The sequence below is a fragment of the Plecotus auritus genome, assembly GCF_963455305.1.
Source record: "Plecotus auritus genome assembly, chromosome: 4".
In the NCBI taxonomy this organism is placed as follows: Eukaryota; Metazoa; Chordata; class Mammalia; order Chiroptera; family Vespertilionidae; genus Plecotus; species Plecotus auritus.
The window spans coordinates 4,923,030-4,946,944 of NC_137775.1; the positions used below are offsets into that span (position 1 = coordinate 4,923,030).

A 23,915-nucleotide genomic window follows, 5' to 3' on the forward strand; every position below is an offset into this window, starting at 1 on the left:
TCCGTGTCTTATGTGGGTATCAACGTACTAACCTTGTGGTGGGGGATGGAAGGGAGGAGAGTGTTTCCTTTTTTTTTTTCCTTTCTAGAAGTATTTGTGTAAGAGAGGAGGGATAAGTTACTTGAAAATTGATTGCATTTACCAGTAAAACCGTGTGGGTTGGTGTTTTCCTTGTAGGAAGATTTTTTAACAATTATATTTCCAAATTTTTAAACCTAGTGTCATTCAATTATTCAAAGTATTTATTCTCTTAGCTTTAAAAAATCTCTATCTGAAGTTATGTCCCATCTTTATTCCTAATATCTGTTTATGTGTTCTCTTTTTTCTTCATAGATATATCATGCCAGATAATTGTCAAATTCATCAATCTTTCCCCAAGAACCAACTTGTGTGACATCATGGACTCTCTTGAATGTATTTTTTATTGCTTTTATATTAACTAACTTGTTACTCTGTTCTTTATCTGTTTCCTTCTCTCTTTTTATTTTTATTTATTTTTATTTCAGAGAGGGAGATGGAGAGATAGAAACATCAATGATGAATCATTGATTGGCTGCCTCCTGCACACTGCCAACTGGGGATCAAGCCTGCAACCCAGGCATGTATCCTTGACCAGAATCGAACCCAGGACCCTCAGTCCGAGGGCCAATGCTCTATCCACTGAGCCAAACCAGCTATGGTTTATTTTTATTTAAAAAATATTTTTATTGATTTCAGAGAAGAAGGGAGAGGGAGAGAAACATCAATGATGAGAGAGAATCATTGATTGGCTGCCTCCTGCACACCCCCCTACTGGGGATCGAGCCAGCAACCTGGGCATGTGCCTTTACTGGGAATCCAACCTGACCTCCTGGCCCAGCCGTGGGCAAACTACGGCCCGCGGGCCCGTTTGGCTGTTCTATCCGGCCCGCGGAGCCAAAAGAGCGGAGGGTTCTCTTGCTCTCCCCTCTGCTCCTTTACGTTGAATTTATATTAGTTCACACAAACACTCCATCCATGCTTTTGTTCCGGCCCTCTGGTCCAGTTTAAGAACCCATTGTGGCCCTCGAGTCAAAAAGTTTGCCCACCCCTGTCCTGGCCCTTAGGTCAATGCTCAATCACTGAGCCACACCAGCCAGGCTCCTTCTCTTTCTAGAGTTTCTGTTATTTTTCCAATGTCTGAAGATGTGTACTTTGGTCACTAATTTTTAGTTTTTGCTCCTATGTAAAAAATAAGCATCTAAGGCTATAAATTTATCTGTAAGTGCTACTTTCATAAGTTTTCATTCTCTAGCGTATAGCTCTTCTTTGACCTAAGGGTTATTTACAATTCATTTCAAGTGGTTGGACAGTTTTACCTGTTTATTGATTTATATACCTTCATTGCATTATTACAAGAATAGTCTATATGATGCAGATTCTTTGAATTGTGTTGATATTTGCCGCATGGCCTAGTATATGACCTGTTTTTATAACTGTTTCATGTATATTTCAAAAGATTTTGTGTTCTGTAGTTGTTGGGTGCCAAGTTTTATTTATGTCCACAAAATTAAGCTTTGATTGTTAGGTCTTTCTATAATTGAAAGAAGTATGTTGTAAGCTCTTATGTTGTCAGTGACTTCCTATAGTTCTATCAATTTCTGCTTTATACATTCTGAGACTATTTAAAAGCATTTACTACGGAAATTTTCACACATACTCAGAAATAGCATCTATTATACTGAATCCCTTTACCCACTCCCTGTCCATGTATCCATCATCCTTCACCCAGGTTCAGTTATTAACATTCTGCCATTCTTGCTTCATCTATTCTACCCACCATTTTTGCTGTTGGGGTATTTTAAAGCAAATCCTAGATATAACCTTTCACTCTAATACTTTAGCATGTTTCTCTAATATTTAACAGCTTAAAACATGCAAACAAAGTATGTCGAGGCCACCATGGTAGGTGCCTACAGGTGAAGACTTGCCCAATCTCAGGTCCCCTTTGGGAAGCTGGCTCCCTCTCCAGTTCAATCTTCTCTGGCAGAACAGAGTCAAGGTGTGTGAAGCAGCTGCTGTGATCTCCTGTAGCCAATGGGTGCTCAGGGTTTGTGACAGCTACTTACCCAACTGGAATGGTTAGGAATGGCCTCGGGAAGTCAAGCTTGCTCAGCAGTTAGCAACCCTGAAGTGAGGATACATTGGTCAAGGCCCCAAAGTCTTATCCTGTTCTTTTTTCTGCCACGCTGAGCACTTGGCCCTTGGCAGTGTTGGGAAAAGGAAGTTACAGTGCGAAAGATTTGATACCAAAGACTACCTCTACTCAAATCCAGGCATTCGGCCGCACTTTCTAATTCATGGTGGGGTTTGGCTGAATGAGACACTGCTTATGATGAGGGGTCTCTCACATGGGTCTTCCATAAGCCCGATTTTTGATAGGGATTTTATATACACTGAGACCTCCCACGTTCTGGGCATTTGGTACGCTCATGGAGTTCACCATGTAGATGGGACATCCACTGCTACATGTTCATCCTAGTGAATGTGTGAACACAGTGAGGACGTGTGCTCCAAGGGCGCACAACAGGAAACTTTCTCCAGCCTGGGGTGAGGGAGGCTTGGCTGTGGACATGCTCTTGAGGAAGCTCTGAAGGATGAGTTAAAGGTGAAGCAGGGTGGGCAGGGAGATGAGCCGGAGCCAGGCCAGTGTGGTGAGAACCTTGTGGAGAGGTACTGGGTTCTGGAACACACAGTAGCGGCTGGAAGGGTAGGCAGGAACCGGTAAGAGGGTTGGCCTTTGTATAACGATGCATTCTGAGCATTCACATATGCTAACTCATGTAATCCTCAGAAGTCACCTTTTAATGGCAGTATATCATCCTCATTCTGCAGGTGGGGAACCAGACACAGGGCTCCTATATACTTTGGCCCTAATCACCCAGCTAGTGAGGGAGCCACATACCCACAGGCTGGATCTGGAGGTGAGGCCTCTCATTATCATGTTCAACCACCATTACAAGTTTTAAAGCTAAGGAATGATATAAAAACAGGGATTTTATTTTTAAAACTAGAGGCCCGGTGCACGAAATTCGTGAAGGGGGGGCGGGTGTCCCTCAGCCCAGCCTGCACCCTCACCAATCTGGGACCCCTCGAGGGATGTCTGACTGACCGTTTAAGCCCGATCCCACCACTGGGATCGGGCCTAAATGGGCAGTCGGACGTCCCTCTCACAATCCAGGACTGCTGGCTCCCAACTGCTTGCCTGCCTGCCTTCCTGATTGCCCCTAACCGTTTCAGCCTGCCAGCCTGATCACTACCTAACCATTCCCCTGCCAGCCTGATTGATGCCTAACTGATCCCCTGCCAGCCTATTTGCCCCTAACAGCCCTCCCCTGCAGGCCTGGTCACCCCTACCTGCCCTCCCCTGCAGGCCTGGTCACCCCTACCTGCCCTCCCTTGCAGGCCTGGTCACCCCTACCTGCCCTCCCCTGCTGGCCTGGTCCCCCCCAACGGCTCTCCCCTGCAGGCCTGGGTCCCTCCCAACTGCCTTTCCCTGCAGGCCTGGTTGCCTCCAACTTCCCTCCTCTGCCAGCTGGGTCACCCCTAACTTCCCTTCCCTGCAGGCCTGGTCACCCAACTTCCCTCCTCTGCTGGCTTGGTCACCCCTAACTGCCCTCCCCTGCTGGCCTGATTGCCCACAACTGCCCTCCCTTGGAGACCTGGCCCCTCCCAACTGCCCTCCCCTGCTGGCCATCTTGTGGTGGCCATCTTGTGTCCACATGGGGACAGGATCTTTGACCATATGGGGGCAGCCATCTTGTGTGTTGGAGTGATGGTCAATCTGCATATTACTATTTTATTAGATAGGATAGAGGCCTGGTGCATGGGTGGGACACAGCTGGTTTGCCCTGAAGGGTGTCCCGGATCAGGGTGGGGGTTCCCTTGGGGTGTGGGGCAGCCTGGGTGAGGGGCCTGTGGTGGTTTGCAGGCCGGCCACGCCCCCTGGCGACCCAAGCAGAGGCCCTGGTATCTGGGGTTCATTTATCTTCTACAATTGAAACTTTGTAGCCTAGAGCGGAGCCAAGCCTTCTGCTTGCTCTGTGGCAGCAGCCATTTCTGTTGGGATTTATGTATCTTCAATAATTGAAACTTTGTAGCCTTAAGCGGAGGCCTAGGCCGGCCAGGGCTGCGGAAGCTTGGCTTCCTCCATCACCAGGGGCAACCCTATCCTCCTGCTCTCTCCAGCTCTGTGGCTGCCACCATTTCTGTTTGGGTTTATGTATCTTCTATCATTGAAACTTTGTAGCCTTGAGTGGAGGCCTAGGCCGGCAAGGGCAGGTAGAAAGCTTGGCTTCCTCCATTGCTGGGGAAACCCACGCCTCCCTCCTGCTCTCTATGGCGGTAGCCATCTTGGTTGGATTTGCATATTCCCTCCTGATTGGCTGGTGCGTGTGGCTTGTGGGCATAGTGGAGTGGTGGTTAATTTGCATATTACTCTTTTATTAGATTACTAGAGGCCCGGTGCACGAAATTCATGCACTGGGGGGGGGGTGTCCCTCAGCCCAACCTGCACCCTCTCCGATCTGGGACCCATCAGGGGATGTTGGATTGACTGTTTAGGTCCGATCCCACAGGGATCACACAGTGGCCTGGTGAATGAAATTCGTGCACATCCTCATGTACTCCATTTTCGATGAGAAGGCAGTTCCTACCAGTATTGGTAGTACTTGTTGATGACTGTTCTTTGGACATATTCTGTCGACAGTGCCGCCTTCTTTCAAGTTCAGAGGCACGTTGATCTTTAGACTTTTTCTGTTGATGATGCCAGCTTCTTTCAGCTTCAGAGCGACGTTTTTCCAATAGCTGCTTTTCAGATACATTCTGTCGCAGGTGCTGCCTTCTTTCAAGATCAGAAGCACGTTGGTCTTCAGACATTTTGTCGATAATGCCGGCTTCTTTCAGCTGCAGAGCTACCTTGTATCAATAGTAGATGTTTAGACATAGTCCCACCTCCCTGCTGTCAGGTGAATGAGAGTCCTGGTGTCAGGTGGCAGGGAGCTGTCTGACCAATGGCCAATTCTCTAGGGGTGGGACTTCCTCCTCCCTGCTGTCAGATGGCTGTCAGGCCACTGAGAGCTGTCTGACCAATGGCTGATTCTGGCTGATTCTGTGGGGGTGGGACTTCCTCCTCCCTGCTGTCAGAGTCGGGGCCAGCACTAACTGGGACACAGCATCAAGTCCCCCTGCGCCAGAAGACCCACTTGTGTATCCCCTGGACTCGAACATCCAGCCTCATGGAGAGGCTGACAGGCCCAGACATGCCAGAGGCTGGGGAGCAGTGAGGCTGGATCTGCCACTGGAGTAGGCGGATCCTGCCTGTCCACTTCGTCCCCACGACCCCTGGCCGGGCACATAGGCCCAAACACTCCAGCCTCGCTGCTCAGCCCCAGACACTTCAGAGGCTGCAGAGCAGCCAGGCTTGATCTGCTACCTGAATGGGCACATCCCACGCGACCCCTGGCTGGACACCCCAGGTGCCTCCCAGCCGCACACCCCGTGCTGCCTCTGATGGCGGTGGGGATCGGTGCCTAGGGGCCTGGCGGCCTCCCAGCCGCACACCCCGTGCTGCCTCCGCTGGCGGTGGGGATCGGTGCCTAGGGGCCTGGTGGCCTCCCAGCCGCACACCCCGTGCTGCCTCCGATGGCGGCGGGGATCGATGCCTAGGGGCCTGGCGGCCTCCCAGCCGCACACCCCGTGCTGCCTCCGATGGCGGCGGGGATCGATGCCTAGGGGCCTGGCGGCCTCCCAGCCGCACACCCCGTGCTGCCTCCGCTGGCGGCGGGGATCGATGCCTAGGGGCCTGGCGGCCTCCCAGCCGCACACCCCGTGCTGCCTCCGCTGGCGGTGGGGATCGATGCCTAGGGGCCTGGCGGCCTCCCAGCCGCACACCCCGTGCTGCCTCTGATGGTGTGGGAGCGCGAGTGCCTCCCAGCCAGACTGTGGGCCTCCGGAAGGACTGAGAGCACTGGGCGCCGCCATTTTTGCAGCAGAGTGACGGCTAATTTGCATATTACTCTTTTATTAGATAGGATTAGATTAGATAGGATAATCCCTCTGGTTGCTGAGTGGAGTGTGGACTGGGAAACAAGGGAGCAGGAAGACCAGTTGGGAGGCCCCTGAAGAACTAGGGGAGAGACGATGAGGGCTTTTCCAGGGTCAAGGCCGCGGAGGTGGAGATTAGTGGGAGGGACTGAGAGCTCTGGGAGGAGATAGGGGCGGGACTTGGTGGTGAATTGCCACGGAGAACGACAGAGGGGCAGGGGTCAAGGCTGATTCCTGGTTATCTGGCACAACTGTGAGCCCTTCCACTGGGCTCCAGAACTCTGGGCGTTGAATGGAGAGGAGGAGCGGACCTGGCAGAGAAGGGGCTCAGCAGAGTCTGGTAGGTAGGGAAGTAGCTGGGCCCACCCTCTCCACGAGGCAGGGCTGTGTCTATTTGCGCACATCCAAGCTACTTGTCTCTACAGGCACCTTGGTGACACTCCTTAAATATTTGCCAAATTAATGGGAAATGACACAAGCTGTATCCTGAGCCCAGCAGCTGGGTGACTTGAGGGAAGCACAGCCCGCCTGCGTTAAACACGCCCGATGCAGCCTGCACGCAGTCTGTGCCTGGGCTGTTCTGTGCTCCGACACCCACGTGGCAGCCATGTGCTGCTGGGAACCACTGGCTCCTGACAGCCTCTGGTTAACTGTGCAGGCATCCTGAGAGCTGACTGTTAACCGCAGTCATTATTAAACATTACATTGCGACTTACTGCGTATCTCCTTCCAACGCCTCATTCAGCAATATTATGTTGGGTGCTTGAAGCTGGCTCTGGCGGGAATATTCACACCGTGGAAATCAGCAAAAGCCCCAAATCGAGGGCTGATTTACCTTTGTTCATGGTTTCAAGTCTAGACTCTAGACTTAAGTGATGGAGGCAATGTTAATAATGCAGTTTAAACTGAAAGTGTACCATGTCTGTAGCCATGACATCATGAAGAGCACCAAAAAAAAAATGAGGAAAATTTCTTTCAGTATTTGAGAGCTATTATCCACTGTAGCAACAAAATCACTCATGTTATTAACATGAGGTAGAGTTCTGACGTTTCACTGAACATACATCTCTGTCTTGCTCATAAACGTAAATGAAAATATCAACCAACGTTCATGTCAACTGTAACCACAGGCTAGCTACCGATACATGCGTTTGGCAAAAATCAACAAAGACATTCTGTGAGGATCAATATGCTATGGAATCAGAAGGAAGGGTACTGCGTATTTTATTATTTGTCATCGTGTGCTACACATCCTTCAATCCTGCAACTTACAACGCCTTTGTGTGCAGACTGATGCGTTCCGGGTTTGTGGTGTCCCACCCTCGCTGCCAAGTATTGTTCTCCCAAGGAGGGAGCGCGAGGTGCCCAAATCAGAGAGCTGTGTGGGAGGCGCTCAGCGCGTTTATGGGCCAAGGGCAGGCCAGGCCGAGTCACGTGGGCAGGCCAGGCTGAGTCACGCCCGTGGGAGGCAGAGAAGTCAGAGTCCGTGGAGCTCGGCTTGCAGGCTCGGCAGAGAACGAGATGCCCCGTGAATTTGACATGTGGGCTTTAGCATTCCCCTGTTGTAAGCTCTCTCAAACTGTCTGCCACCAGGCCTCCCTTCTCCAGGGGCCGCAATCACTTCCTCCTTAGGGTGGTGTTATGGAGAGGAGGGAGGAGAATTCTTATCTAAACATTTCCAAAGCAGGCGACTTGGTAACTAATAGCACAGCCCTGTCAGGGGTGAGCACATTTCCCTGAACTAATCTCTGTCGGCGAAGCGTCATTGTTCCAACTCTGCCACAGAAACCCCAGCTTCCAGGCCTCCCCGCAAGCCTGCGGGGCGGTTCTGTGCTCCTTAGAGGCAAACTACGGCAATGGAGTGGAAAGGAGGCTTGTAGTAAAGTTTACTCTGAGTATGAGCTGCGGAGCGTTTCCTGATGACCTGGCTCGCATCACTTCTAGTGGCCCCCGAGGAGTTTTCGCCCTGGTGGTTATTCCGGGACGTGCCCAGTCAGCACTCCCTTCCCATGTTTGCAAGGTCAAAGTAGAAACTGCGGTGAGATGCAGGTGACTGGACAGCACTGGTTTCTTCTTGTGTATTTAAAGGTGTAATGGTGCAATTGTCGGATATTCCTACTGAGGTCAATTTATTGTTCATGGGGGGTAGGCTGGCTTCATTCTTTTGATGATAGAATTCAGGAAAATTGGAAATTTGCTTGTTTAAACCAAGAGACTGAATATACAGATGGACAGTGGCCAGACCAAATATAAAAATTCCAAGCTACCATCTACGTGACCAGCCCAGGAAGCCAGCCTAAGTCAGACTTACAGGAAGTCAGACTGCTACCTCTTCCAACAACCCAGGAAGACAAACAAAACCTTCTATAACAATTGGCCCCAGATGACCAGGACGTGATTACAAACTGACAGCTTCCCCAATCTTTGCCCCCCTTGCAACTGAGAACCAACTGAAGAAAGCCAATTAGACACCCTAACTGATCACCGGGAGGCCGACCAGCTGCCATCGGCTCCCCTGCCCACAGCCTCTCAGGGCACACCTGGGCGTGCCTTTCCTCCTCCAAGCTCTCCCCCTCCCGCCTGCCTTGGAGTCTCTGCCACACACCCGATGGCGATGGCAGCTGACTCTCTTGCTACAGCAGGTTCTGGGTAAGCAGCCTTCGCTTGTCCTTGGTTGGTGGGTCTTTATTTCCACAACAGTCAAGCAAAAAGGCACCCCCAGGTCATCGTGAGGAAACCCTGGCCCCCAGGCTGTCTCCCTGGAAGAACTGGGCATCTTTCTGGTGGCGCTTCAGGGCCCTCAGCACTGAGCCTCTCCCAGGGAAACAGCTGAGGCCTGGTCCCCCTTCATTTAGGCGTCCCCAGGGGGACACCAGCTGTTCCCTTCCATCAGGCAGTCCCCTAGGTGGCTGCCAGCTTTCAGGGGCTCCCAGGGGACATTATTTGTGATCTGACTTCCAGGCCAGATGACTATTCTGTCCTTGGCTCTATATTTTGGGAAACTGAAATGACAAGTCTCTTGTAAGAAGAGTTCAGAGACACTGACTCTTTGCAGATAACCTACCAGCCAGGTAAAGTTCAGTTTCGGACCACGTTTCTGGGTATGAACTCCAATTCTTGGAGAGCACAAACCTCGGTGGTGCCTTGCATGATAATTCCAGGACTTTGGAGCCTCCGGCGGTCAGTACAGGTCCTCGAGGGAAGCAGGACTGGGACCTGAAGGGCCCTGGGGGCTCACCCACAGGAGGAAGTGACTGGAGGACACTCCTCCCAGGAGGTATGCATTACATGCTTGTGTCTCAAGTACTGTGGTGTGCGGGCGGCTCGCCTGTTTACCGGCTGGCAGAAGAGGGATTCAAGGGTTTCTCCTTTTAATACCAGGGACTGCACCCACAACAGGGCCAAAGTGCAAGACTGTGACAGGCGGTTCATACGAGACCCTCAAGGTGGCACCTGGGAGACAGGAGACACAGAAACTCATGCGAAAGGAGAAACAACGGACCATTGGAATGAGGGGAGGTCAAACCAGAGGAGATGCAGTGCCCCATGGTGCCCCGCGTGCAATGGGGCGTGGTGTCAGGACCGCCATATTCTTCCCCACTTTGGAGAAGAGTGGAAAGAGTAAGTCCAGGTTCCCCCCCCCCCCCCTAATGGTTGAAGAAGGTGGACTGTGGCCGGCATGACTGAGAGGCAAGTTGATTCGTAGTCTGAGATACTGCCATGCGAGAGCCTTCACCATCCAAGGCCCCTGCCCGCCCCCTCATCTTTTTCGTGGGGCGAGGGAGCGGTAGTTGTGCGTGCAGTGAAACTGGGCTCAGAAAGTGCCTGGAATAGAGCAAAAGCAGGAAACCCCCCAAAAAAGCAAGCATGAGGCATGAGGTACACCGCTTTCCTCACCTGACACCGTTCCTGCCCAGGTCCTGCTCCGGCTGGTGCACTTTCTGTGTCTGAAGCCGTCGTAACGGAAACTTTAAGCAAGTTCAGGAAACGAGCCCATTCTCCACGTGGACTGTTTCACAGTCTTCAGTGCATCGAGCAGCTGCTTCTGAGACGGCAGAGAAACACATCGCAGACCTGCTCCTTGTGGCACCCGGTGAGGAACACAGCCTGGGAGCCAGGTGCTCTCTCTGACAGCTCAAGAACCAGCGCTCTCAGCTGCAGGGATGAGCTCGCCTGCTGCCGGGCGAGGGCGCCCACCTTGATGCTGTCTTTCTCAGGCGGTGACTAAGTGTAGGTAGCTCATAGCTCATTACAGGCAAAGCATTACGGAACACCAGACTGAGAGGCTGGGAATAAACCAGGTCTGTTCATTAATGTGACCCAGAAATCTTGGATTCTATTTCAGATCTTTTTTTTTTTTTTTTTTTGTCTATGGAATCCAGAAATCACTTCAACCTCTGGATGCTTCAAGTTTCTCCTGAAAGGAAAGGAAGGCGCAAGGTACTCACTGCTAATGGGGCTTGGAGACTTGGTGCTGCGCTCTTGGAAAGTGGCAATGCAGTCTCCAGGGGGCAGTCCTTCTCTTCCACAGTGAGTTTTTGGGGCCAGGGTACAAGAGCTAAATTGATTCCCTATTCTTTTAACACTGCCAGGAAAAGAATTCTGAACACTAGAATAAAAAGAGCATGCATCCTTTTCAAAGTAAGTTTTAGAAGGAAAGGGATTTGCTATGTTTTCTTACCAGGGCTTTAAAAACAAATCACTTCTGGAGATTTCGACTCACACTGAATGAACGGCCCACAGCTGACCCTGGGCCCTTACTTAGCACAGACCCAGACCCAGCCTGCTGCTAAGGTTTTGGCCCCTTGTTTTTGGAGGACAGGGAAAGTGGGGGTTTGTTATCAACAAGGTGTCCTTGCTACCTGGTTTAACTGATTAAAGGTACAATGTATATTACCTTAAAATTCACAAACTTTCATAATAAGAGATATATTTTGATTCTTATACAAAATTCAGGTCAGTTAGTCTTGTATGACTGCTACTATTGCAGGCGTCCTCAAACTACGGCCCGCGGGCCACATGCGGCCCACTGAGGACATTGATCCGGCCTGCCGGGTGCCGCTGCCTGTCCTGCTTAGCAGCCGACTCGTCCCGGGCCCGCAGTGCGCATAGGAATTTGTTCATAGTTTTTTTTTTTAAACTATAGTCCGGCCCTCCAAGGGTCTGAGGGACAGTGAACTGGCCCCGTTTAAAAAGTTTGAGGACCCCTGATTTAAAGCATAGATTTACAGCCCTATGGTTATTTTAAAACTTAATGCATGCTTAGAATTTAAGACTTGACAGTGGTTTGTGGTTCTGTCTCCTAAAGCCTGAGTAATCGTGTTATCTATTTTTATTCTTGAAAAGAGCAAAGGGGTAGTTCTGCAATGTACATGTGAACTAGTATTTACAGATGAGCCTCCCAGCCCCTGACTCCCTCCCCTGGGCAGAGGGAGAGGGCGCACAGAGACACATGAGTAATGACAATTTACAGACACATTAGCACTTCAGAGGAACTGCTCCAACCTGGTTTTAGTAACCATCCCTCCAAGCAGCAGAGAAGGTGAGGGTGTCATTAGCACCTCTGACTTTGTAGGGGCTGTGACAGCTGCATCCTGAGTGGGTCCTCTTTAAACAAACAAGAAAAAGCAAACACAAACTCAAACCAACTCACCAGGACGACAGCACACCCCCGACCTCTCAGAAAGAGCGCTGATGGTAATGTCTCAGGGCATCAACCAGGGGCCACAGCAGCAACTGGAGGGTGGGGCATGCCAACGGAGAGCGGCAGTTTCTGCACACAGCAAGTGATTTTTTTTTTTCCGTTTCTGCACACATTAATTGATTTTTTTTTTCTGTTTCTGCACACAGCAATTGATTTTTTTTTTTCCGTTTCTGCACACAGCAATTGATTTTTTTTTCCCGTTTCTGCACACAAGCAATTGATTTTTTTTTTTTTTGGATCTGCAAAATTTTATTAAGCAATAGCTGGACAACTCTTACAACTTCAAATCATCAAGAAAAAATAAGGAGATTAATCCATCTCAATAATAAAGACAGAAAATAACTTGGACAAACCACACCATTTGGAATGCAAACCATGAATGCCTTCTAGAACATCTCCCTCACAATCTAATACACAAAATACCTAAGAAGAGAGGCAAATCAGGGTGAGCTCCTTAGAATGCAACTGATCATCTCAACAGATACTGCTGGGAAAGTAAAACAAAGCGGGGTGCGGAAGTGAAAGCAAACCAACGCCACGGAAATGAGGCGCAGGGGGCAGCGCACCATTCCCAAGGTTTGGACGAGAACATGCTGGTGGTCTGGTTTGGTCTGGGACCTGTGCACCTGCATCGTGCATTTATAGTTTAAAAAAAAAAAAAAGGAGAAAAAAATGACAGTAGTAATAAACTCAGAAATTATGTCCAAATTTACAGTACCAAAGTAATGCATTTATAAACAAATGCAAAAACAACACCCCTTTGGTAAAGAACACAGTGCCTTTTTCAGTCAAACACGTAACCCATGCTTTTCTACAACACGAAAAGAATTTTTTATCTACAATAAACGAGATCATAGAACCCTATCCCTCCCCTTTAAAAGAACTTGTAAACAGAAAATACAGGTACAAGTAAAGTTACAAGAAAATTGCACAAAGCCGAAGAAATGAAAACAAAATAAGCCACAACCCTTCAGAGTTTTATCAGCCAAAGATAAGAAAATACACGAATGATGAAGAGTTTTGAGATGTGTGCTATTACAAAATCCCAGGAACTCAAACAACATTTTTGACACATGTTGTCTCAATTAACTTAGTTCACAACCGTTGACTTGGCCAAGTGATGGATGGTCCACACAGGAACACACTGGGCTTTTTCCCAGAAACCTGCACTTGAACACCCCAGAGCATCGCAAGACTCCAAGAGGGCCTAGGCCTACACTACTCTGTTTTTGTTTTTTTTAATGCACTCAATGGTCTTTGGGGCAAGTGGTGATTATTGTAGGGCTGTTCCAAGGGCGGCCACTGGGCAAGGCAGCCTCGTGGGGAGGCTTCTCTGTCTTATCTGGAATTGGTGCTTTTGTGTAATTTTATGAAAAGTGCGTTTTTCTAGAGGTGAATCTTCTCAAGATACTACTCAAATGCCCTGATTTACATTCAGTAGATAGCCCATTAACATGGAAAAGAAAACTCTCTACAAAACGGCAATGTTCTGAAACATACCTTCCGAATACGTAAAGTGGAGTGAACTGGTCACATTTTGAGCGCCAGGGCTGTTAGGGTTGGACAGGAGTTTAGATTGTGCAGCTCATCCCTTTCATTTTACAGACAGACAAGTGGAGGCCCAAGGTCACCCTCCAACTTTGTGGCAGATCAGGCTTGATCCTGGGTCTCCTGACTTCCTGCTCTGATTACAGGATAAACGTACACGTTTTCACATGTCCTCGTGGGGCACTCAACAAGGAGCAATGGCCTTGGATGAAAAATACTAACCTGCATGATCCTGACATTACTACCATTCAAGCTTTGACATTCTCTGACTCCTTTACATCAATTTTTTTCAAAATTATACATTTAGTGAATGGACTGTATACAAATCTATGCCTTTGGTTTGATGAGGTTAGAGTTAAGACAAATTTAAAATTTTGTTTGTTTGTTTGTTAATACACTACTTCCCTCAAAAAGGCATGGATTTTTATGTAGTTGACTGTTTACTGGGCTAATCCTATATAATAAAAGCCTAATATGTTAAGTGTCTGGTCGTCCATTCAACCAATCAAAGTGTAATATGCTAATGATATGCTAAGGCCACTCAACTGCTCATTATGATGAGCACTGACCACCAGGGGGCAGATGCCCCGACTGGTAGGTTAGCTTGCTGCTGGGGTCCGGCCAATTGGGACTGAGCGAGACAGGCCGGACATGCCCTGGAGCCCTCCTGTGGCCCCTTCCTGGCTGGCCAACCTCCTGTGTCCCTCCCCGGCCCCGACTGTGCACTGGTGGGGTCCCTCAGCCTGGCCTGCACCCTCTCGCAATCCGGGACCCCTCGGGGGATGTAGGAGAGCTGATTTTGGCCTGATCCCGTAGGCCAGGCTGAGGGACCCCACTGGTGCACAAATTTTTGCCCCGGGCCTCTAGTATTTTTATATGTAAGGATTCAATGAGGTATCTTAATATTCATAAATTGCTTACAATAAACATAAAGTATGTAGAATTCTGCTGCTTAAAGTACTGACTTCAGTAGTACTTAACAAATTGAGACCGACTGAATGAAAACAATTTTTAAAGTAAGAGAAGCCGTAACCATTAGCTTAGAAGACAGCACACTGCTGCAGACATCTGTTTAAGGAGACCTGGCACCTGACATTACCTGCTCCTGGGCCGGGCGAGCAGAGCAGCGCTAATGCAGAGGCTCACTACGTGTGCAAACATCCAGGATGGAGGCCTCTGTCTCCACGTGGGGAAAACGCCTTTTGGGGAGTGGTCCAAGAATTAATGAGCTTAGTTAATTATTTGCTACTATGCATTCTTTTTACGCATGTATTTGTAGCATTAATTCCAAGGATTTCTCCCAATATTTCCTCTTATTAAGAGAAGTTCTAAAAAGTACCCCCTTTCATGGTCTTTAAATCTCAAAAACCAGTCAAAACTTTTAAAACTTATTACTAAAAATCCCTTCCTTTGCTACCTACTCTAATTCTAAAAAGTCTCTTCTCATTTCATATCACCTTTTATTTTTAATTAAAAATAAAATTTTCAAAAGAGGAGGAAATATTTTAGGATATGTTATCTCATATATAATCACTACCTCAAAAAGCAAAGAGAAAATTACTCTTAAAGGATTAATAGAAATGTTTTTCCCAATTAGAAAAAGTTACACTGTCCAGCAAACCCCCCATCATAACTTCTTTATTTCTTTATTTCTTGCAGCAAAATATGCTGCTACCAAGTAAGTCGTTACATTCTGTTTTTCTAAGTAAATTATAAAATGGGCATAACTCACCAGTAAATAGTAGTAAAGTAGTTCCTAAGAACACCATTAAAGCAAGATAAATAATGATCTCTTGGGCAATAAAACAGAAAATTGCATTTAAATTATTTTAGAAATAGGCTATAACCATATTGCACAACTAATAATAACCACTGAAACATCATATCAAGCTACAAAAACTCACATAAAAGAATTAGATAAATCTGAATACATGACTAAATTCTTTTTGGAAGAATTTAGCCACCAAAGAATCAGGTTCACTGTTTTGAAATGTCAGCTGGTCCCAGCCGGGAGGTGCCCTTCGCCGTGTTTAAAACCGTATCTGTGTTTCTTTGGGGCTGGAGAGGGTAGTGCATGGTGGATGTCTTCTTGTTCTGGGAAAGGAAGGGGACAGTTTCTTTTCTAATTTTAAACCAAAACAGGGAATTAAGAACACATTTCAAAACTAAAACATGGAATTAAAATAAGAAACATAATTTTCTGTAGTTTTCCACTTTTCTGTTTTCAAACAAAATCCAAACATAGGATAGTTCTTGTCACCAGGGCTGAACCCTGCCCGAGGAGTCCGCTGAGGACGGGTGAGGTGGGAAAAGATAATCTCAGTGGATGTTTCTTCTGCAGTTAACCAGCAACTACCGTAAACACTACCATTTTACCCATGCTCTCCCAGAGGTTCATCTCTACAACAGTCTGCACAGTGAATAAACAACTGGCTTTCCTGGAGAAGACAGTGGGACTTCTGTGCAGGAGAGGACCACACCACTACCTCTTCATACCCTGGCAAATGCTTAAGCGTTTTTGCCTACATTTCTAACCTGGTGAAACACATTTCTCGTCAATTGAATTTTAATGTAGCCGAAAGAGGAGGAGTGCTTTCAAATCAGCATCGTTAGCATTTTTAGAAAAAGAAGGTGTAGAACAGTGTTGTCTGATGGGAAGGATAACATCTACGGTCACATTTCAGATTAACAACAAAAGAGGAGAGGGAGTAAATGTTACTTTTCAGCCAGGGGGAACCCAGGACTCGCCCCGGCTCCAGCTGAGAAAACCATAGCCCCCACCGTGCCAGGGACCTTGCCATGTTTCTCTCCTACCTTCTCCTCAAGTCAGCCATACTGATCCCACGGAATTAGGACATATTACAAAACTTAGTGGCATCTTCAATGTCAACATCCTCCAGAGAGGAGCAGAGCCCTTGTACTATGACAAGTCACACTGTGGAACTCGCCAGGTGTGCATGTGCAGGATTTTCTTCCTCGCCCGTCATCCCTTCCCCCACATCATCAGGACCATATCCTATTCCTACCTGGTAACAGCACCTACAGAAAGCCCACTTTTAATAGTCAAACAGTGCGTTTGCCAAAATACCCTTCATTGATCAAGTCACCTTTCGGGGAGTAACATTAACATGTGTGAATTAAATGTTGTCCCTCAAGAGAACCTGTACCTTCAGGGTCTTGGGTGTGTTTTTTAAAGAAAGGTTTTTGATTGTACACTACTGATGCTGTGGAGAATGAGAAGAATGCATACTCCGTACGTCTAAAAGAATGGCAGGCTACAATGCAGTCTGACTTCCCTCTGAAGGACCCATTGTGTGTAGCTGACATACGCAAGCCCAGTGGAACATCACCACAATCAATTATGTTTCCAAAAAAACACCAGGTGCCTGGTATCTTTGCCTCCAAACACCTCTCTTCTGTATTGTTCTGTTTGATTAAAAAGAAAGACAATAAAGAATAACGAAAGCCCAAACGACAACGCTAACGGTCAGTGCCCGCTCCTGGGCCCGGCAGACTTTCCCAGTTTGCTCCTGTCTTCTGGTCCCAGGCCCCCAGGCCCTTGCGGCTCCTCTACCATCCGTGATCAGACCTCTCTGAAAAGGCTCCTGTCGCTTTCTGCTCCCCAAGCCGGTCTCTTCATTTGAGGCGCTGCGTCACGTTGGCCAGGGCCACGGCGAAGGCCTGCACAGCCGAGAAGGGGTACTGGAAGTCCAGAATGTATGCATTGCCATCGATCCTTCCAAACTGCATCACCTGGAGGGAGGCAGCGAAGCCAAGACATTATAAGGAGACAAGGTGGACAGGCAACCAGGTCTGCGGCTCCTCATGGAGGCAGACAGCACGGTCTAGGAGATATTTTTGCCAACAAAAGTGACTCTGGTAGGCTTCTAATTCTAACTATGAGTTTGTCAGACACAAAGGAATGGAGGAACATGTTAAGTAACGCAGTGGGGAGACAGTGAGCAAAATTCAGGGCGTGGGAAGCTCCACAGGTCAAATGAAGTGGCTTCCTCACCAAGGCAACAGGCAGGAGAAAGTAGAAAGAAGAATCTATAAGCTGGAAGAGGCTTAAGAGGAATATCAATTGTAATTGTCAAACGTCACTGCCCAGAGAGGGACGAGCACAGCACACCTCCTTCCCATCATGCTCCCCTCCCCAGCCTGCTTCCCTTTGTCATTTCAGTACTTGCAGTGACCATTACATAACTGTCACATTACATGGTTTTTATTTGTGGTCTTTCTTCCATTTCTGTAGACTCTACGAGGCCAGGGCCTTTCTGTTTACCTCACTGCTTTAATTTCTGTACTTACAGCCGTCAGAAATGTATTTACGAAAACAGGAAGCAGTCCAGATTGGCCCGTGGGCCACAATTTGCCAACTCCTTGCTTGGAAGCTTGCCAGGCATATAGTAGGTGCTCAATAAATATTCGTTGGGTGAATGAATGAAAATGGGATTTAAATATGAGAGGTGAAGGGACTTCCCAGGATAGTGGAGAAGTAGTCCCAGCACAAGAGCTATGCAGCAGGGCGAGAGCTGCGTTCTGGGTTGGAGCAGAAAGAACTGACAAATTCCCCACTGAGTTTAACTGTACCGAAGGGAGATTTACATCCTGCCACAGGACCGGGGAATGACTTAGCAATAAATACATAGAGAAGTAAGCCAACAAACACAACGGGGTAATTAATATATCTAGGGAAAAAACCCTATACAATAAAAAAGGGAATGTAATTAAACCCTACTATGTGGCTCAACTGTGGAACATTTGCTGGCATAACAAGGTAACAGGTGACAACTGACTTAACTAAGAAAAGCCGGGGGGCTGAGGGGGGAGAGAACTGGCCCCCACCTAAGAGGGTCAGTTGGTTTCCACATTTCACGGCTGGCCTTTGGAAAATGCTCCTCAAAGGCCAAAGCACTGAGACCCTTCCCCTGGTTTTAAAAACCCACGAGAAATCTCGATTCTGGCCAGGCCCGGGGACACCCTTACCTGCCGCCCCTCCAGCTCGATCTGGAAGTTCTTGGCCGATTCCTGGGTCACGCGCCCCCCGAAGTCCAGCTGGTACACCTGGGTGGCCTCGTTCCAGAGAGGCTGCTTGTTGGCCATCACGTACACGAAGCCCTGGCTGCCCAGCCGCCCGTCCTCCCTCTCGCTGGCTTTCCGGCACTTGAACTCGTCCAGCTCGCTGGCCGTGCGCAGGCTCCGCTTGCTCTTCCAGCCCTTCTTGCTGCCCTGGCTCTGGTTCATCAGCTCGTCCCCGCTGATGAACAGCTCTGGCTCACTCTCTGAGCTGTCCTGGAACTCGTTCGTCTTATTCAGCTTCTTCGACTTCAGCTGGTCTTTCTGACTCTTCACTTTCTTTTTCTCTCTCCCCAGGCGGGGGCTGGAGATCAGGGAATTAAAGTCACTCAGAGTCCGCGCCTCCTTCTTCACCTTGCCCTCGGTGATGGCCTGAACATTCCCTTCCTCGGCTCGGCTGTCCAGGCGCTTCCGGTTCTTCTTCCCGAATTTCTCTGTCCGCTGGGGGACTGGGCTTTCCGTCAGAGAGAGGACCTCCTGAAAGTTGTCTGAGGTCTCTACCATCACCTCTGTACCCAGGTGGCTTTGGAGGTCGCTGGGTGGTGGTGGGGACACGAGGGGCTTCTCCACCAAGTGTGCCTTGGGGGGGAGAGTGCTCTGGGGGTTCTGCATGGGCGGGCACGCGCTGTAGGAATTCCAGGGGTGCAAGGCGATGGATGGCAGCTGTAAACTTGAGCACGTGCTGCTTCCGGGGTACATGGGGGGTAAGGTGCAGTAGGACAGGCTGGGAGGGTAGGCTGGCTGCAGGACCACAGTGGGCTCCTGCTGTGCAAACTGTGTTGGGGACAGGGTATCTTTTGAGGAGCAGGGAGCCTGAACTCCTGGCAAAGGGGGGTTGTTATAGCTTCCTGGATAGGGCACTCCCATCCCATAGCCCGTCTGGAAAGTGGCAGTGGGGCTGGTGGGAGACTTGGGGGAGATAAAGGGCACTCGGGACACGTCCAGGTGCTGGCTCTGACCTACGACCAGGGGGGGCAGTTTCAGGGGGTTGGGCACTCCAGTCTGTGCTGTCCTCTCCTGAGGCACCCAAATGTCCTCCCCCAGCACAGGGTCCCACTGGTAGGGGGGCGGCCGCTTCACGGCCACAGCAGCTTCAGGCAGTGGGGGGTGCCGCAGCGGCTTTTCCACAGGACAGTGCTGGGCCAGCGCCTCATCCTCCGTGAAGGCCGAGTTGACATAGTCGGTGCGCTCGCGGGCACCCTCGGGCGGGCTCAGGAGGCTGTAGGAGGACTGCGAGGCCAGCGGGGAGGTGCTCGCCGTCTGCGCACCCCCTGTGCCGGCCGCACCCCCTCCACTGCACTGACTGCAGGTGTAGAGGGCTGCCGGGGGCCTCAAGGGGAACTGTGCTGTGCCCTTGAGCTTGGCCGGGTGCGGGTGCTGCAGGGGCGGGTGGACCCGAGGGGGCTCAGCAGGCGCCGCGGCCTTGAGCACCACCTCGCGGTTATTCCTGCGCAGCGTGGCGTGAATGAGGCCTCCGTCGAGCCGCTGCGCCGAGACCCGGCTGGAGACCAGCGGGCCTGCCAGGTCGGGATAGGGGGGCGGGTCTCCCGTGGGGATGGAGTAGCGCGGGACCGTCAGGCGGTTCAGGGTGGCGCTGGTGCAGGGCTGAGGCACCTTCTTCTCGGTGGCAGTGAGCCTCAGGGTGGCCGAGCTGCCTGGGCCGGGGAGGGTGTAGGTGTTCTGCGAGCAGAGCATCCTCGTCCGAGGCCGGCACACCTCCTCCACGTTGCCGCTGCTGTCGAAGGTGGTGATCCTCTCGTAGCCCAGGGGCGGCTGGTAATGCACGGCCGTGGGGTACAGCGAGAAGTCGCCCTTCTTCAAGCACACATCCACAGGAGGCGGCGGGGGCGGGGGTGGGGGCGGGGGCGGTGCAGTGGTGGGGGCGGCAGGGATTGTGCCCGGGTAAGGCGGTGGGGGGTTCAACTTTGCCACCTGGACCTCCACGGCGTCCCCCTCGGCAGCCAGCTGCGGCCTCAGCGCCTTGGCGGGCTTCTGCAGGTGCTCGTGCTCGCGGTCTCCGTGCTCCATCACCGACAGCTGGACGGGCCCCTGTGCAGGCGGCAGCAGGGACAGCTGCGGGGGGTTCGGGATGAGACGGCCCATCTCTACGCCCCCGAAGATCACCTGTCCAGGGCTGGAGTAGCGGTTGGAGACCGGGTACTGGGTGGCATTCTCACTTGCGTGCTCAGCGGCCCCCATGGCCGTGGTCTGATTGGTCAGGACGTCCAGCTGCACGTTCTGATTGGCCAGCAGGGACTGTACCAGCCCGATGCTCTGCGTGGGGGACATGGCTTGCGCTGAGCTGTGGATGGGTGCAATAGGGATGTTCACGGTACAAGGTGGGTTGTTCTCAGGCACGCCAGATGCTCCTGTCACTGGAAGGGAGAAAAACAAGCTGCTTACAAAATAGCCCCATGAAACTGGGTCTGCATAAGTAACACCTCTCAATTCATCCAGCCCTTTGTCTACAAAATGCAATTGCTATAGACGGAGATTTTTGCTTGGGGAAAGCTGATCTGTTCACACAAGTTACATGAAGCTTCTCTGGTGTTTCGGGAAGGGCACCAGGCCATTGGCAGGTCCTGCAGGCAGCCTGTCCTCACCCATTAGCTAAAGGCACTGTCAGGGCTTTTCAACCTTCTCAATTTGGCACCACGTGCTCAAATGGTAACACGGCGAATACTGAATTGTTCCAAGACGCTCTGTACTCATGACGATCCGAGGAGGTTTTTCCACGGGCATGTATTGGTCAGTGTGGAATGTGTCTGTAGCAAACAGCAGACGTGTATGAAATTTCTATGTAAATTAAGTTCCTGTAACAGAACATGTAAAATGGAGTATAGAAACCAATAATAAGAACACACAGCAAATCTGCATATTAGGGGAAGGCTCATTTCCTAATTTACCTGCTGTTCAGCGTTTCAAACAGTATGTAAGGTTGGGGTTACTATATCCTGTCTATGAGTGGTGAGAACTTAGGGTACACACTTGAGCCATGACCAGCAGATACTGACAGGTGCTCAGAGCCCCCCTTCTGTCTGCCCTGTCTCAAGTGGCCTCACCTGGGCCTCTCTGAGTGCTGTGTGCCAACCAGAATGAGCAGGAAATAGAGTTTAAAGGGTGATTATAAAGGCTGGCTGACCTTTCACCAGAATTGCAGGATGAAGCCAGTTGGTTCATCCAACACCAAGCCCCCCTTGGCTCCTGTAAGAGATGCCCCCCCTCCTCCCTGAGGTAATTCCCTCGTGAGATGTAACTCCTGCCTGGCTGCACGCGTCTGGATCCTGTCTCAAGTTTCCTACTGTCCCTCCTCAGACCCCCCCCCAGCTGTCCTTCCATCTGTATGGGGTGCTGCGGGCAGGCATCGTCCCTGCTAAAGGACAGTCTCTTCGCCATGTCACCAGCACTAAGTGTAAGTCCTGAGACAAAACGTTCCCTCCCCTCACTGGGAACCACGGCAGCAAAAAGGGCCGAGTATCAGAGAGCAGGGAGGACGTGCGGAGACTGTGCGAGAGACTTCTCAACCAGCATTCTGAAACAGCAGGGGACGTGCCCGGAAGCGCAAGCTGTGGGGCCTCAGCACACGGCAGGTTACCGTGGCTGCAAGCCCCGCTTTAGGACTGCCGCAGTCCAGAACATGGGCTCCGCCTAGGACAGCTCCTGGCAGACAGCACAGGACAGGTCACTTGACAGTAAAAACCTGGGCTGAGGGAAGGGCAACCATTTCCCAACGTCAGAGCCGAGGTGGGGATGCCTGTCCCTCTCGGCTCCACCACGAGGACCAGCGACCCTCTGTTGGAGAACGACCAGATCCGGAGAATGTGGGGTTTCTTCTGGCTCAGAAACCAGAGACTTTCAGAACCTGCTTGGACATACGTAGAGGAGTCTCTACAGCATTTGTAAAATTGAAGGTGGACTTTTTTGAGAATAGTTACATACAAATAATTGGCAGACTAATTAGAAATCATTATAATCTATTAATCAAAACAGGATCTCCCAGTAGAAAGCACTATAGATATTTGAAAATGAGTCTGCTGGATGGCGTATGTGACGGACCCGTTAGGGCCTCTACATAAACTTTTAAGATTCTGGCAGTGGGTGCGGAATCTGCCCGTCTTACAGCCGCCCAAGGTAAGGCGCGTAAGTTCCTTCACTCATTGCCACGGCCACCGACCCATCTGGAGTGGCCTGCCTCTGGCTATGGTCTCGCTCTCTCTCCAAGGAAGGGGCCGCTTTCAGGTTCTACCCGAGAAGCTCCCAAGGAGGTTGTGAGGCAACAGCCCCTCTGTCTGCACAGCCCAGAGAGAGGGCTCCCGACAGCTAGGCGTCCTGTGTGAGCACACCTGGTAAGTCATCTTCGTCTTCACTGAACACATTGGGGTTGAAGACAGGCAGGTTCACGTAGTCCATGGAAACCTTCCGGACCTCCGGGAGATAGATGGTCATCTGCCGCGGCTGGAGGTGCAGGAGGCTGGTTTTATAGATTACTGGTGGGGGGAGCGGAGACAGTCAGTAGAGACATAAGGACGACAGCCAAGGACCAACAGGGTCACAGCCAGAGAAAGGGCGGGGAAGGGGGGTTCCTGCCATCCAAGACCGTCTGCACACGCAGGCCAGTCTGAGAGCAGCACTCCGTCTCTCCTGGGGCACAACCAGCCACCCCAGCCACAGTCTGGGTTCAAATTTTTGGTCTAGCCCAACCACTTTGTCAATGGTTTGTCTATAGAACCACACGTTTAGAATGTTAAAAACCTATCTTAGACTCAAATTCTTTTTCTGAGTGAGCTGGGGTATGATAGATACTTTTAAAAAGCTTACTTGTAAAAGGAAAGATGATTTAGTGAAAACAGTTGTGATAACCAGACTGCCAAGCTCAAGACAATCTTGGGCAAACACGCAGCTGTTTGAGAGCAACTATGAGACAATAAGGGGCGACGTGCATCAGGCAGAAATAAAACGCTGCCTCTATCCAGGACTGAGTTCTTGTCTTAATAACTTTCAATTTTATGATCAGAATAGAGATTTATCAGGAACTTCCACATGGTTTCTTTAAACACTAAGATTAATTTAATTAACAGAGATATTTAGGAGAAAGCCAAATTGCAACTAAAATATTTAGAGGAGACAAAGTAAATTAAAAAATAATGAATCCGGCCCTGGCCGGGTGTAGGAGCATCATCCTGATATGCCAAGGTTGGGGGTTCAATCCCGTGTCGGGGCACATACCAGAGTCACCCAGTAAATGCATGGATGGGTGGAGCAACAAATCGATGTTTCCCTCCCTCAAATCAATACATTTAAAAAAAATAATGAATCAGTGGTTAAAATCAGGATGAAATTGCCTGTCAACTTTAGGTTTAATACTTTTTCCTGTGAGCTACTATTTACCATTATCCCATGATCTGTTTTCTCAGTCAATGAAGTTCTTTTTTGTTTTTGTTTTGTTTTGTTCCACCTCTCCAGCTATCACCTGTCATGGCCTGGTGGCTGACTGGCCAGCATTCCCAGGGCACAGCAGGCC

At 49.9% G+C, this 23,915-nt stretch overlaps 1 protein-coding gene across 2 annotated transcripts in view; it reads right to left on the reverse strand.

Moving 5' to 3' along the window:
• Window positions 1-11,988: 11,988 nt before the first annotated feature.
• Window positions 11,989-23,915, reverse strand: part of TULP4 (TUB like protein 4) — a 149,998-nt gene continuing 138,071 nt past the window's right edge. For both annotated transcript variants that reach the window (XM_080666165.1, XM_080666166.1), the window contains exons 13-15: window positions 22,738-22,881; window positions 18,305-20,769; window positions 11,989-17,068 (exon numbers count right to left, since the gene is read on the reverse strand). In XM_080666165.1, the coding sequence (XP_080522291.1) occupies window positions 16,952-17,068; window positions 18,305-20,769; window positions 22,738-22,881 (2,726 nt within the window). In that variant the 3' untranslated portion in view covers window positions 11,989-16,951. The remainder of the gene's footprint in view (window positions 17,069-18,304; window positions 20,770-22,737; window positions 22,882-23,915) is intronic.